The 15,368-nt window shown below is 44.4% G+C and overlaps 1 protein-coding gene across 1 annotated transcript; it reads left to right on the top strand.

The window, feature by feature from the left end:
* Positions 1 to 6,509: 6,509 nt before the first annotated feature.
* RhiXN_06835 (Retrovirus-related Pol polyprotein from transposon TNT 1-94) lies at positions 6,510 to 10,052 on the top strand (the record flags this gene model as incomplete). The annotated part of the gene is made up of 2 exons (XM_043326651.1): positions 6,510 to 9,198; positions 9,244 to 10,052. 2 exons carry the CDS (start codon positions 6,510 to 6,512, stop codon positions 10,050 to 10,052), a joined length of 3,498 nt encoding a protein of 1,165 aa, XP_043182083.1.
* Positions 10,053 to 15,368: the final 5,316 nt, after the last annotated feature.

Genomic DNA, 15,368 nt, shown 5'->3' with positions numbered 1-15,368 from the left:
CCTTGTAGGAAATTGTTGCCATAAGAGTGGGCATGGCCAGCAGTAAGCATAGCAGAGACTAACAGAAGGGGACAAGGATAATGAGCTGGCAAGGACACTGTATGTGGTTGATCAACACAAGAGGAGAGAAGAAAACAAGAAAACAAGGTTAAAATGAAATAAATACACAAAATAGATGGTAAGGAGAGCATGTAGAGAGAGTAGGAGAGAAATAACACCACATATCTGGTGCCAGGCTGACACAGTCCAATACCTCAAATGGAAATTGTTGGCCAGATCATTGCTGTCAAGTTGGTATTGGGTGCTGCCATGCATGTGAAAGTTAATCTGTATTATGTATTCATATCCAAATAAAAACAGAGAATTACATAACCATCAGATGATTTCCAAAACACCTGTGACCCAATGGCCAGACAACAAATGTACATGTAAAAGCCAAACTGTCAAGTACTGATACAGACAGGTATTTGTGTTTGTATGACTGTGTGCAATACTCAGTGTCATGTCCCACTCCATCCTTTTCCATGTGTTATGGATATGACATTTCTCCATTAATCTGTACTTATTTTATTAATTACACTAGTAATCTTACAGTAAACAAATGAGATAAAGATGCAAACTAAGGTTTTCAAGGTCCCTCTATCCAATAGTGACCTTCACAAAACCTATAAACCTCAAGAATACCCTCAATATGCAATGCCTTTTGCATATATGCTGTTTTCTCACTCATTTAAATATACATATATTCAGCTGAGTAGATAAACAGTAACAAGCAATATTTATCCTGTTTGTAGTATTTCTTATTCAAGATTCTATCTTGTGGCTACACACAGAAATATTCAGGGTCCCCCCTGTTGCATAGGCAAGTGCTCCGGCGCTTAATCAGCGCTTAAGCGCCGACACACTAAATGCGCCTTTTCTCCATTACCCAGGCATCCCACACTGCCGAATCGCTTGCTCTTAGGTGCGCCTGTTTGTGCGCTCCAGAACGCTGGGTCAAACTCCCAAAACGGACAACATTTGGCAGAGTTATGCCCCATTTACTGTAAGTACCCAATGCAGCAGTATCTTACCTTTGGGACTGTTTACTCCAAGGATGAAACACTTAGCCTTGGGACATCTAAGGACCCACACAGGTAAATACTGCCTTGGGGCAAACATTGCCTTGGGGCAAATATTAGGATCTGTTGTTTGTTTACTATGTACCAAAGTATTGGCTCCCTCAAGTGTTTCAGTTGCCACATGTACCTCCTGTACCCCCTCTTGGTATCAATCATGTATATACTTGTTTGTGCGCCTTCTCAGGATATAAAAGGACCCTGTGAAGACGCTTCTAATGCATCCACTTATCCATTGATCCACTCTTATATATTGACATATACACACAAGCCTTTAACAGCTTATCTGCGCATTTACTTTAGTGATTGACTCACTGTAAATAGCATAGGAGGTTATTTGGGGCACTAAGACCATAGGCCAGTCCCAACAGACACAGGGTAACCTATTAGAGTACTTACTGCAACCCTGTGCCCCTTGACTGTCACACTTGTTGAGTTCAACATTGAGTATAGTGCAACAATACTGTAAGGATTGTTGTGATTGAGTGATAGTGTTTCAATCCACCATACCCCCTATATTGTAGATAGCTTTATCTATAATATCTCTTAAATCCTATATATATTTTAGGTAAACCTCATAAGTCTTAAGTCTTACTTAAGCACATATAAGTCCTATACTTATTAGGCAAACCCTATAAATCCTGTACATTAGTCAGGTAACCCTCTTACTTAAGGTGCTATCCCAGAGACCTTAAGTATACATACCCTTAGTCACTTAGGCTTAAGTAACATTAGTCTAAGGTACTATACATAACCAACCACCTGCACTTGATAGTTGCTAGACTATTTGTTAGGAGTTGTTATTCCTGATAACCTAGCATATATTGTGCATATATTCTGTGCATATATTCTGATTCTTAATACTAGTTCTTAGTTATTCCCATATACATTTTGTATATAGTAACTCTTTCTTACTCCTGTACTTACATGACTCTTAACACCATGAGTCCTGATCTGTTCATGCCTCCTACATCTTCATACTTCACACCAACATGACCACAGGCACAGATACTTACACATAGTCTGAGGGATTGCAGTGGTGTGTGTGGTGAGCAGGTATTATATTATAGTGTGTTGTAAGTACAGAATGTGGTGATAGACTAGGATGGAAGATGTTGTGGACCCAGTCACACATGACCAGCACAAGTGGTTGCATGCTGGCCCAAGCCCAAATTGGGGGGTAGCAGGTGTAATCATGGGTTGTCAGCAGAGGAATAATAGGGCTCTATGGCTTAGTGATCAAGCTGGTTCAATTATGGCTAGTTCTGTTTTCCTCTGTTTATGTTGTAACCCTGTTGTAAGGCAAGCTAATTGCTAGTTGCAGGTGCTTAAGGCTGTAACCAATACAAAGAAATCAGCTAGGCAACTAAACTACTGGAGTGGGGGCTGCTTAAGGCAGTGTGGAAGTAATAATCTACCATGTTGAGGACTTAAGGCCTGGCAGACTACTAACTACCAGTAAGTAAGGGGACTTTATGGTCCCAATGCTACTGCCAACTACTGGTCACCTGTGTCATGACCTTCATTGGCATGACATGAATTTTTACTTTTTTCTATCTTTTTTCTGAGACAGTTTCCTTTTTTGGTATATATTTATGACTCATCAAGATCACGTGAAATATTTGACATATGATGTGAAATTGTAAATGACTCATTATTTAGTACTGTTGTTTTTCATGTTGCTTGCTTCATGTATATAAACCAGGTCAAGTTGCCACTAGAACAGCAAGACTTGACCTCTTTGTCAATTCATCCTCATCTCTCACCTACCCTTTGCCCAAGCCCCTAGTTGGCTATAAGTGCACCTTACTTAATCATCACATCCCAGGCCTTAGTAGCCCTCTACCCTTATCATACCCGTTGGGCCTTTGTTGCCCCCCTAACCATTCTCATAGTCCATTGGTGATAGGGCCATGGACTTTAAGCCCTGCCTTGTACCATAGGTCTGAGCTGAGTTGTGACAACCTGTCTGTGATGAAAGACAAGGTAAAATTGACTTGGGGTCTCCAAGCAATTTTCCTGTGGTTTATATACACCAGAACTAAGCTAATTACAAATGTAGAGAATTAAATATTGTATCAAATAAGAAGCAGCTGTGGACTGTGAAGTGTCACATGGTCTTGGCATGGCATCTTGACTTGGATAAGCACCATACTCTTGTTTCAAGTGCCAGGATCACATGACCTGAAAACTAAAGATAATAGGTCCATAAAAATACTAAAAATATCAGAAAAAAGAGGCAAGTCCAATGGTATATTTTGTGGGAGTGTAACAGTTTCTGACAGAAGAACAGTACAAAGAGGGGGCCACCAGGGCTGTATTAGCAATACTGGCAGGAAAGACTGGGACACCAAGATTGCAAGGATCAGGTGTGCCCTTTGCATTGAAGCACTTGCAAGGGACACACAAGTGTGTGAGGTTGTGAGGTATGTGGCTGAGAGCTGGTATTGGTGGCTAAGGCTGGCATTATGAAGTTGGGGGAGGTGACAAATCTAGCATGTTTAGCAGCAATATTGCCAACATCTTGCCAGTACCACAGGTGTGCATTGGAAGACCACCTGCCCATTGATCTTACAACCTCTGGGGGAACACCAGATTTCAGGAGGGCAGACATTCCTCCAATGCAGAACAAGTGCCTGGTGAAGTGATTGGGGTTGTTTGTGGCCCATATTTTGTTAATTTTAGATTTTTTAAAAAAAGGTTGGTTTTTTGATGCTAATGGTGCATCCAGAATGAATGTTAGTAAAGGAAAATAGAAATGATGATACATAGAGATTGGGGGAAGACACTAAAAGTGAACAGGTTGGTGAGTCTGCATCAAGTAAGCCTTCCTGCCTTGTAAACAATGTGGTATTGCTCTGTACTTGGCTATGTTTGGTAACAAGGTAAGTGATGGGCATGCACTTGCTTTGATGAAGTGGCAAAGTAGATGGAGCTACAAAATGGCTATTTGTGTGGGTTGTAGGAGTGCTTATTGTTGCCTGAAAGTTTGCCCAAGCAGCATTGACCCCAAAAGGTTGTCAGGGCTATGGTGAGAATGGCCAGGTCACATGGGTAGGATAGGTTAAGCCCCTGCCTCAAGTCTTCCAGCAGGGGCACAGAGACTGGCCTACATATTTTTTGGATTGACAATGCTGGTGTCATAGCTTTGTCCTGGATGTTGTGAAGGACCTAATGGGGGTTGGCACTTGCAGCCAGCTAAATACAAGGTAGAATGTAAGGCAGTAGAGGACTATCCTACAGCAGTGAACCAACTAACTACAGTGACAAAGGTGCTTAAGGCATCAAGCAGCTACCTGAGTACAGTGAGAACCTTGCTTCAGGCAATGTGGAAGTAACTATCTAAGTGATTACTGGGTAGTAAGGTCCTTGTACAATGTTAAGGATGCAACAAAAGGTGTTGTATACACATGTATACCAAGGGGATTTATTCCCATTTTCTTGGATTCAAACAAAGTGAAACAGACAATATTTTCAATCACATGATTTTGGCGCTTATATCATATGCTAAGCGCCAAGCCATGTCCCCACCCATGCTTACTCAGCATATGTAGCCACCTCCACCCAGTGACATCATTATGACATGTGTTGTAGACACAATTGATACCATGGAATTTATTCTGAATTTCTCAAATTTAAACAAAGTCAAACAGACAACATTTTCAATCACATGACCTTGGCGCTTATATCATACGCTAAGCGCCAAGCCACATCCCCATCTGCGCTTAAGTCAGCATACATAGCCACCTCCACCTATGACATCATCATGACATGTCAGTGACACGTATGCATGAGTAAGACCAACTGCAGAGCAGGGTTCTTATTTGTTATGGTATTGCATATATTGTATTTGTAAATAGCTCACCTCTGTAATATATAAGGAGGCCAACCAACCATGGTAACACCCAGGTCAATTACCTCTTGTCACATCTCCACATTGTACAAGGGCCTTAAGCCCAGAATCCACTCAGTAGTTAGCTCCACACTGCGTTAAGCAGCTTCATTGCTGTATCTACCTAGCTTGCCATTGCCCTCCAGGCCTTGGTCATTGTAGTATAGTTCATTGTTGTTGTAGGTAGCATAACTACCACCTTATGCAGTTTACATGCAAGTCCATACAGCCACAAGCACCTGCTACCTAGACAGCCCTTAAGGATGTCTAGGACAAAAGGTAATCAACCTGGGTGTCACAACTAAGCTTGGACTTATGATACAAGTGGGGCTTAAAGTCCATGGCCCTATCACCAATGGACTATGAAACAATAGAGATGGGTGACAAAGGCCCAGGGGATATGGTTTGGGGGGTAGAGGGCAACAATGGCCTGGGTTAAGGGTTATGAGTAAGGTGCACTGATGGCCAACTAAGGGCCTGGGCAAAGGGGATAGGTAAAGCTTAGGATGAATTGACAAAGAGGTCAAGTCTTGCTGGTTAGCAGCAACTTAACCCCACTTATATACATAGTAGAAGCCACATCAAAAACAACAAGAACAACACATGAGTCATTTACAATTTCACATCATATATCAAATGTGTCACATGATCTTGATGACTCATAACTACATACCAAAAAAGGAAACTGTCTCAGAAAAAAGATAGAAAAAAGTAAAAAATCATGTCATGCCAATGAAGGTCATGACACTGGAGATTGCCATGGTTGATTGCCCTCCTAATGTATTACAAGTGAGGCTGTGTATTTATGTCCTAGATGTCTGATAAGACACCAAGGGGGTTGGCACTTGCAGCCACTGAGTACAAGTAAGAAACTGCATAAGGTGGTGTGGAGCTATCCTATGGTGGCTAACTAACTAACTACAGCAATGTCATGAGCCTCACCTCCTGAAATGGCTCTGTATTGCCTGTTGCTTCCTCCTTCCCCCCAGTGCATGTGTCTGGGGAACTCATGTACATCCTATCTGTATCCATCTGATCTGTTTGTATGTTTCCCTTCTTCCTTGTTTGTGTCCTTCCCTCTTCTCTTCCCCTTCCTTGCATTTAGTCTGGACTTACTCCATTCTAAGTGCTTGTATCTTGCTTATCTTGCTGTGCACCAGCCCAGTTTACTGTGCAGAGCTTCTGAGCCATATGCTCTGTTAGATGTGCGGCGCGCCAGCGCCGTCACGTGATCATGTGGTCCTCAACGGTCGAGGCTCTTTACCCCTATTCCATTCAGGGGATCTATATATTCTTGTGTCGACTACCTTGTTCCTGCACGCTCGTCTCCCACCGTACTGAGACGTCCCGTGCAGGTATGTCTCTATTCATGTACACTACATACATCCGTATATATGCACGCTTGTCTCCCACCATACTGAGACGTCCCGTGCAGGTGTTAGACATCTGACAGGTTATGAGCCCTGGCGCCCAGCGCGACTAAGAACGTACCCAGAAATATGTCCAAAAGCTCAGCTAAATTCGTTGTCCTTGATGCCTCTGGCTCAAATTGGCATACTTGGCAAACAACCGCCAAATTCGAGCTCAAGTCCCACAAGGTGTGGAAGTTCTTTGACCCGGCTAACCCCTCTTCCTCTCCTCCACCCAAATATTCTGCCGAAAACCTCGAGAAGATCAAAAAGGGGGCAGACCCCTCCAAGTACATGATTCTCTCGGCATATACAACCTGGGAGGAGGACTGCGACGTTGCAATAGCTTGGCTTGCTTGCTTAGTTGACCCTATCCACGCCGATATCCTTGACTGCAGTACCTTACCAAAAAAGTGTTGGGATGCCCTTGTTGTGCGCTTTGCCAATCAATCCGCTCAGGGCGTTACACTCACTCAAACAAAACTCGCTACACTGAAGTTTTCCAACGACGGATCGATCCCTCTTAGCAATGTTCTTGCAAAGTTCAGCGGACTCGTTCTCAACCTGAAGCGCGCCGGACAACCCCTGTCCGATGCCGAAACTTGCGCTTGGCTAGCCTTAGCAATGCCCCTATCTCTGCAGGCACAGATCTCGACCCTCCAGGAGGGTATGAACGCCAAAAACCCTGAACACTGGTACCAGTCGCTATCTACTACTTGGGAGCAACTACAAGCTGTGCGTACAAACAAAGAGACTTTCACCGCCAAACAAGCCACAACCAACCCCAACCCCTTGTCTTCCCGCAATTGTTATGTATGCAAGAACCCAGGACACTACGCTCGGGACTGCCCAACACTATTGCCAGAGGAGAGGACCCAACGACAGGAGCGGGCTTGCAAGCGCAAGGAGTCTTGGGCTGGAGGAAACAAGCCCAACGAAGGAACGTCTGACCTTGCAGCCCAACTTGCACAAATCCAAGCAAGACTTGCTGCTCTAGATACTCGTTCTACGTCTACAAACAACAATTCCTTGGGGTACAACACACACGCAAAGGTGACAATCCTTTGTGCGTCCACATCAGTCCTATCCGACAATGTCCACTTGGATTGCGTCACACAAGACATCTCTGGGGGACTGATACTCAAGGCAGGCGGCGGGAAAGTGCCTTTGAATTACGCGGCTATCAACTCAGGCGCGTCTCGCCATTGCGCAGCTGAACAGGCCTTTTTCATTAATTATCGGACCTTAACCGAGCCTAAACGAGTATACCTGGGTGACAATAGGTTCATTATGGCTATAGGAGAAGGGGACTTCCGAGTCTGGATCAATGGATCGTCTGGAGAACGCGAATGCATCATATTTCGTCATACTCTACACGTCCCAGACCTTGCATGCACCCTCATTTCCATAAGACAACTCACCTGCGACTCCAAACCAGCTCTCCACGCCGTATTCCGTGGGAACCAATGCAAAGTTTGGAACGAAAAGGGGATCGTTTTTATTGCTAAGGCAAATGAGTCCATTGGAGGACCCTATGCGATCAGCTTACGCACCGCCCTGCGCCCAACGCTCCGCACTCCTGTTCTTGCGCTCACTGCTTTCCTAGCCGGAAAATCGACCACGGCACTTAATCCCCACGTTGCCCATGCACGGTTTGGCCACCTGAATGGAAATGACTTACACGCTCTGGCCAAGAAGAAGTTGGTGAGCAACTTCTCCATGTCCGACCGCCTCCACCGATCCAATCCTTGCGAGCCCTGCCTATTGGCAAAAGGCCACAAGCTCCCCTTCTCCCCACAAACCGCCCGTTCCGACGTACCACTTGACCTAGTGCATACTGACATATGCGGCCCTATGGATATTGAAGCCATAGGGGGGTACAGGTACTTCATCTTGTTCTGCAATGATTGTACCGGTTATTTTTGCGCGTACTTGCTCAAGAAGAAGTTGGGAGCGTTGGAGCGGTACAAGGAGTTTAAGGCTTGGGCAGAGCGGTCCTCAGGGCGGAGGATAAAGTGTTTAATGTCGGACAGAGGGGGGGAGTTTATGTTGGATACTTTTGAATGTTTTCTACGCAATACTGGAACTGTGAATCAAACGTTGTCACCCTATACTCCCGAACAAAACGGATGTATTGAACGCAAGAATCAGGATGTGATGGGTATTGTACAGGCCGTGCTACAAGAATCGGGCCTAGCCCCCCGCTTCTGGGGCGAAGCAGTCTTATTTGCCGCATACACCCTCAACTTTTGTCCAAACTCAGCTCTTGGGGGGTCCATCCCATACACAAAATGGACTGCCCGCACCCCAGACGTATCTCATCTCTGTTCTTTTGGATGTGATGCTTATGTGCTTATACTCCCAGAATCTCAGCATACCAAAACTGGCCCAACGGCTGCAAAATGTGTCTTCACGGGATATACGGGGTCTGGCTACAGATGTTGGGACCCAAAAACTCTGAGATTTTGCGACTCCCGCCATGTGGTATGTGTTGAACAAAACCGCAACCAAAGCCCCCTCCCACCCGTACCACCGCCCTCGGATTCCAACATTTGGCAGGCATTTGGTATACTACCTACAGACGACGTCAGCTCAGAATCCAGCTTGAGTGTTTCCTCTCCTACGCCCCGAGTTATTGATCTTGACGATGACTTCAATGCTCCTGGTTCAAACAGTCAAGATCAGGGGGAGCAAGGAGACATAGAAGGCCTACATGATGAAGAGGAAAGGCTAGAGGAAGAACCAGGTGTCCAGCCGCCCCAACAAGAACCTCGTCAAGGTACTTGAGAACGTAGACCAAATCCCAACTATGCCCCACGCGTAGCCGCATTTACCGCAAGGCCCAAGCCCGTAACAGTCCCACGTTCATATAACAAGGCGATTCAAGATCCTGATAAACACTTGTGGATGGCCGCTATTGCAAAGGAGTTCAACACCCTTCTGAGCAAGGGCACATTTACCTACAGCCCAGACCTCCCACCCGGCAGCAAAGCTCTGAAAGGCATGCTTGTCTTTGCAATAAAAGTTGACGGCACGTACAAAGCTTGCCTAGTAATCAAAGGATGTGCTCAACGTCTTGGTCGGGACTACAACGAAATGTTTTCCCCAGTAGCCCGCTCCGCCTCCCTACAATTAGTAGTGGCTATATCTGTCCGCGACAGCCTCACATTATTTGCAGCTGATTTCACAGCGGCTTTCCTCAACGGACTTCTTGAGGAAGAAATATACATGGAGCAACCGGACGGATGGATTGCTCCCCCAGAGCACCAGGGCTTGTACCTCAAACTAGTGAAGTCACTCTATGGACTTAAGCAAGCAGGTCGAGTCTGGTACAAGTGTTTATCTTCGGCACTTATAGAGCTAGGGTTTGTCCGTTTCAACTCCAATAACTGCGTCTTTATGCGACAACGCAACAATACTGGTCTGATTATTCTAGCTGTGCATGTTGACAACCTCACCGGTGCCGCTTCCAACGACGCAGTTTGGGACTTGTTCTGCGCTGAACTTAACGCAAAATATGAACTAAAGAACTTAGGCCGCGCAAAAGAGATTTTAGGGCTAGAAATTACACAAGACCCTAAAGCAGGAACGGCTTTAATCACACAGAACCGCTACATCAAAGACCTGGCTTGACAGTATGGTGTCTACAACCTTCCCCCACTATTGCTCCCACTTCCTCCTTGCAAAAGGTTTTCAAAGTCTCAATGCCCGTCAACAGAAGAGGAGAAAACACGCATGAAGAAGTTCCCTTACCTGGCTCTGGTTGGTGCTCTTCTATTTATATGCTGTCAAACACGACCCAATGTTGCATATGCTGTCTGCACACTATTGCGCTTCAGTGCTAATCCAGGACCGGCCCACTGGGAAGCCTTGCTTGGTATTCTTTGGTATCTACAACACACTTTGACCCTTGGGGTATCATACTCACACACTGGATCCAAAGAACTCTCTATATACTTGGACGCGGACTGGGGAATGTGTCCAGATACTTACAAATCAACCACTGGGTGGGCGGTAACTCTATGCGGGGGACTTATCAGTTGGAGCAGCAAACTCCAGAGTGTTGTTGCCCAATCAACTATGGAAGCTGAGTTTGTTGCAATGTCTATGGCATGCAGGGAGGGATACTGGGTTTGAAGTTGGCTGGGGGAGTTGGACGGATTATCAGGGGAAGAACAACCACCCCCAACTCCGCTTTTCTGTGACAATCAGGCCGCGATAGCTATCACTTTGAACCCAGAGTCTCATCAGATGGCAAAACACATTGCAATTCAATACCACTACGTACGGGACCAGGTGGCTCAAGGGGAATACAGAATATACCATATTCCCTTGCAAGACCAACTAGCCAACTTCCTTACCAAACCGACTTCAAAGGATGTTTTCCATCACTGTTGTACTCGCGCAGGTATATGCTAAACAACTCAACTCACGCTCCGTGATGTTACTTTTATTATGATTCTATATGCTTATGATTGAACTTTCTGATTCCTTTTTTTTAAATTTTTTTCCGCTTTATTGTTTTATCCTTTCTCTCTCTCTTTCTCTCTATGTACGTCTTGGACCAGGGGGAGTGTTGGATGTGCGGCGCGCCAGCGCCGTCACGTGATTGTGTGGTCCTTGACGGTCAAGGCTCTTTACCCCTATTCCATTCAGGGGATCTATATATTCTTGTGTCGACTACCTTGTTCCTGCACGCTTGTCTCCCACCGTACTGAGACATCCCGTGCAGGTATGTCTCTATTCATGTACACTACATACATCCGTATATATGCACGCTTGTCTCCCACCGTACTGAGACGTCCTGTGCAGGTGTTAGACATCTGACATGCTCTATCTTGCTTCTCAGTTATGTGGCCCAGACACAATCCCTTCTCATGTATTTACTCCCTTCTACTTTTGTTATAAAAGAAGACTGTGAATTGGCTTGGAGACCCCAAGAACAATTCACCTTGTCAGTTTCCCCCTTTCTTATCTGTGAATTGTCTCATTATCTCACAGCAATCAAGATGCTTAAGGTGTTAACAAGATACCTAAATACAGTGAGAGAGCTGCTTAAGGTGGTGTGAAAAATGTAAGCTACTTAGTCAACCTGGACCTAAAGTCCTGTGTACTCTCATAACCCATATCTGGAAAGGTTATTACCATTTATATCCACTGTCAAAGATATATAGTATATGTGATGCACAGTGATATACAAATAATATATGTTGCTGGGGGATGTTGCACTCCCCCTGCCCCCCTAGCTGCAGGCCAATGTTAATGCCCACAGGCAAGGTTGCAATGATATATTATTATAGAAGAGATTATGTCATCCCCCCCCACCTCAACTCTGTAGTAGTTTAGTATAGTATTTGATAAAGGACTGGAGGGGGGGAGGTCATGTGACCCTGGTGGACTGTCAGTCTCTAAGTGATGAGCCCTTAGAGTAATGACAGTTCTGACTGCATATATGTGAGTATATGCAGCCTTCTAAAGACTGTGGAATATCCTATTAGTAAGCGGCTTGGTCAGGAGACATGCCAGCAAATGCATGGGTCATGACATGTACAGTGGGTGGAGACAACAAGAGGTAATCAACCTGGGGATTACCATGGTTGATTGCCCTCCTTATATATTACAGAAGGCAGTGCTATTTACAAACATGATATCCAATAGGAAGCCTGCTCCATCAGCAGCCTTACTCATGCATACATGTCACTTATGATGTCATGAGGTGGGAGTGTCATAGACACACAACACCATGAAATTAATTGCTATTTTCTTGAATTTAAACAAAGGAAAACAGAACACTTTTTTGATCATGTGACTTTGGTGCTTATATCATACTCTAAGTGCCTTGCCACATCCCCTTCCTTGCTTAGTCAGCTATGTAGCCACCTCCACCTCCAATGACATCATTATGACATGTAGGTGACACATATGCATGAGTAAGGCTGCAGCTGGAGCAGGGTTCTTATTGGACATACTAGCTTCTTTTTCTCACACATTGTATTTGTAATTAGTGGCTCCTTGTAATATATAAGGAGGCCAATTGACTATGGTAACACCCAGGTCAATTACCTCTTGTTGCATCATATCATTGTACAAGGGCCTTAAGCCCAGCTACCACTAAGTAGATAGTTCCTTGCTGCCTTAAGTGGCTTACTCATTGTACATACATAGCTGGTTATAGCCCTTACAGCCTTAACCACCATAGGTACCTGTCCTGGACATGGTCACATGACCAGTACAAGTGGTTGCATGCTGGCCCAAGCACAAATTTGGGGGGTAGCAGGTGTAATCATAGGTTGTCAGCAGAGGAATAATAGGGCTCTATGGCTTAGTGGTCAAGCTGGTTCAATTCCAGCTAGTTCTATTTTCCTCTGTTTATGACAATACCTAGTTAGTTGTTGTAGGTAGCTTCCCCACTGCTTTACACAGTTTTCCCATTAGTCTGTACAGCCACAAGTGCCTGCTGCCTCAATGTCCTGACAGATGTCTAAGACAGTCTGGGACTGAGTGGGGGTTGGTCCTTTTGGCCAGCTAAGTACAAGTGTGGCCACATAAGGTGGTGATGGAGCTACCTATGACACCAAGGCAACTAATTACAACAATCAAGCCAGACAAGGCAGCAATCAGCTATCTAAGTACAGTGACAAGGTTGCTTAAGGTGGTGTGGAATGTATCTACTGAGTAAGTCTTACTAGGTTTAAGGCCCTTGTACACTGAGTGGATGCAACAAGAGGTAATCAACCTGGGGGTTACCATGGTTGATTACCCTCCTTATATATTCAATAGAAGCAGTGCTAAATACAAATGTCAAAACAAATAAGAATCCTGCTCCATCAGCAGTCTTACTCATGCATATGTGTCACCATGATGTCATCAAGGTGGAGGTGGCTTTGTTGCTGAGTGAGCAGTGGAGGGGACATGGCAAGGCACTTAGGGTATGATGTAAGCACCAAAGTCACATGATTAATAAAGTTATCCATATAAGATTGTTTAAATTCAAGAATTTGGGAATAAATTCCCTGGTATTGATTGTGTCTAAAACATGAACACTTCATCAATTCTACCTAGACTTGGCAACACCCAGACTCATCACATTAGGACTACTGGCTATTAGGATCACTCCATCCCCCAGGCAGGTTGCCCAGTGTCATAAACAGAGGAAAATAGAACTAGCTGGAATTGAACTAGCTTGACTACTAGGCCATGGAGCCCTATTATCCCTCTGCTGACAACCCATGTGTTACACTCCCAATAATTATACCACTGGAATCACAACATTTTTCTATTATTTTTACTATTTTTTATGGACTCATTACCTTTTGTTTTCAATCACATGATTGTGGTGCTTATCTTGCCAAGATGCTGCACCAAGGACACTTATCTATCATCCATGCTTCTGTGCAGCCTGCAGCACACTTCTCCCTATCTTTAGAACTTCTTTCACACAGCTTACACTGAGCAGCAAAAGTATTGCAGGTCAGGAGAGGTCAAAAGTTTATCTCCATTGCTGAGCATCCAACTGCAATTTTGAGTTTCTTTTACTGGCCCTGAGAAGACAGTTCTGTTACACAGTCCCTAATGGGTGAAACAAGCTAATACTCTGTCCAGAAATGGCCCATATAACTGAGTATGTATGTGCAAAAAACCAGAACTTATACTGAACTGGATAATCAGTTATGTGCAGATTTTTAAGATGCTCAACACAATTGGCAAAAGTTTTGCAGGTTGCATTACAGCAAAAGTGGGGTTGCAAGCTTAGTTCCTGATGGATTTGTAAGATTTTGTGCTAAAGCATAGTGTTACAATGGCCACATGTGTCAGTGTAATTTGGATGGGATTCACTGATTGGCTGCTCAGAAATGGAGATAAACTTTTGACCTCTCCTGACCTGCAATACTTTTGCTGCTCAGTGTAGTTTGCACTATTCACTATTGGCAATTAGGGGTGCATATGTCTAAATTGTCCATTCCATAACAAGTATGGCCTTAAGCACCCATTACTAGCAAGTAACCAACCTTATAGTTGGGTCACAACACCATGATTACACCTGCTACCCCCCAAATTTGGGCTTGGGCCAGCATGTAACCACTTGTACTGGTCATGTGACTATGTCCAGGACACCTGTGATGTCATAGGTGGAGGTAGCTATGCAGCTGACTAAGCAGAGGAGGGGATGTGGCAAGGCACTCAGTGTATGGTATAAGCACCAAAGTCATGTGATCAAAAAAGCAGTCTGTTTATGTTTGTATAAATTTGAGAAATTTGGGGTAAATTCCATGATATTGTATGTGTCTACAAAACCAGATAAATGGTTGTTTGTGAGTAGCCCTATTTAATTCACATGATGTCTATGGCTTATTGGCTGCCTTATGGGTCCTCAAAGTGAAGAAGCCAACTGGAGGATGCAAACTGCATTCACTGTACTAGCGCTGACAACAAGTATCTGGACACCCAGTTGGACTGTATGCATTGACTGTAGGCTCAGACTATGCTAATACAAGATGATACACAATGCAGTTCATGCTCAGTGAGACATTGACCTTGCCAATCAGTGGCATGTGTTGGATGTTATGGGCTATAATGTGTGTTCATCAAATTCTGAGTTCAAAAAGACAAGATTTCTTGACAATATGCACTAAGAGAAGTGACAGATCTGTCAGTTCCAACTTGGTTTGCATTTGGAAGTAAGTATATAGATTGTGCTGTTCATGAGTAATGTATGGTTGAAAGTGCCTAGGCAAGCCTAACATGATATGAAATTCAATCAATTGCTATGGACATCCCACTTTTGGAGGGCACAGAACTTGAGAACAGTCCAACATATTGACTCACTTCAAAATGCAATGCCAGTTGGAATTGGCAGATCTAGCACTTCTATTAGTGCATATTGTCAAGAAATCTTGTCTTTTTGAACTCAGAATTTGATGAACACACATTATAGCCCATAACATCCAA

Source organism: Rhizoctonia solani, chromosome 7, assembly GCF_016906535.1.
Source record: "Rhizoctonia solani chromosome 7, complete sequence".
Classification (NCBI taxonomy): Eukaryota; Fungi; Basidiomycota; class Agaricomycetes; order Cantharellales; family Ceratobasidiaceae; genus Rhizoctonia; species Rhizoctonia solani.
Note: the sequence above shows the minus strand (reverse complement) of the source record. Positions and strands in the feature narration are given on the sequence as shown.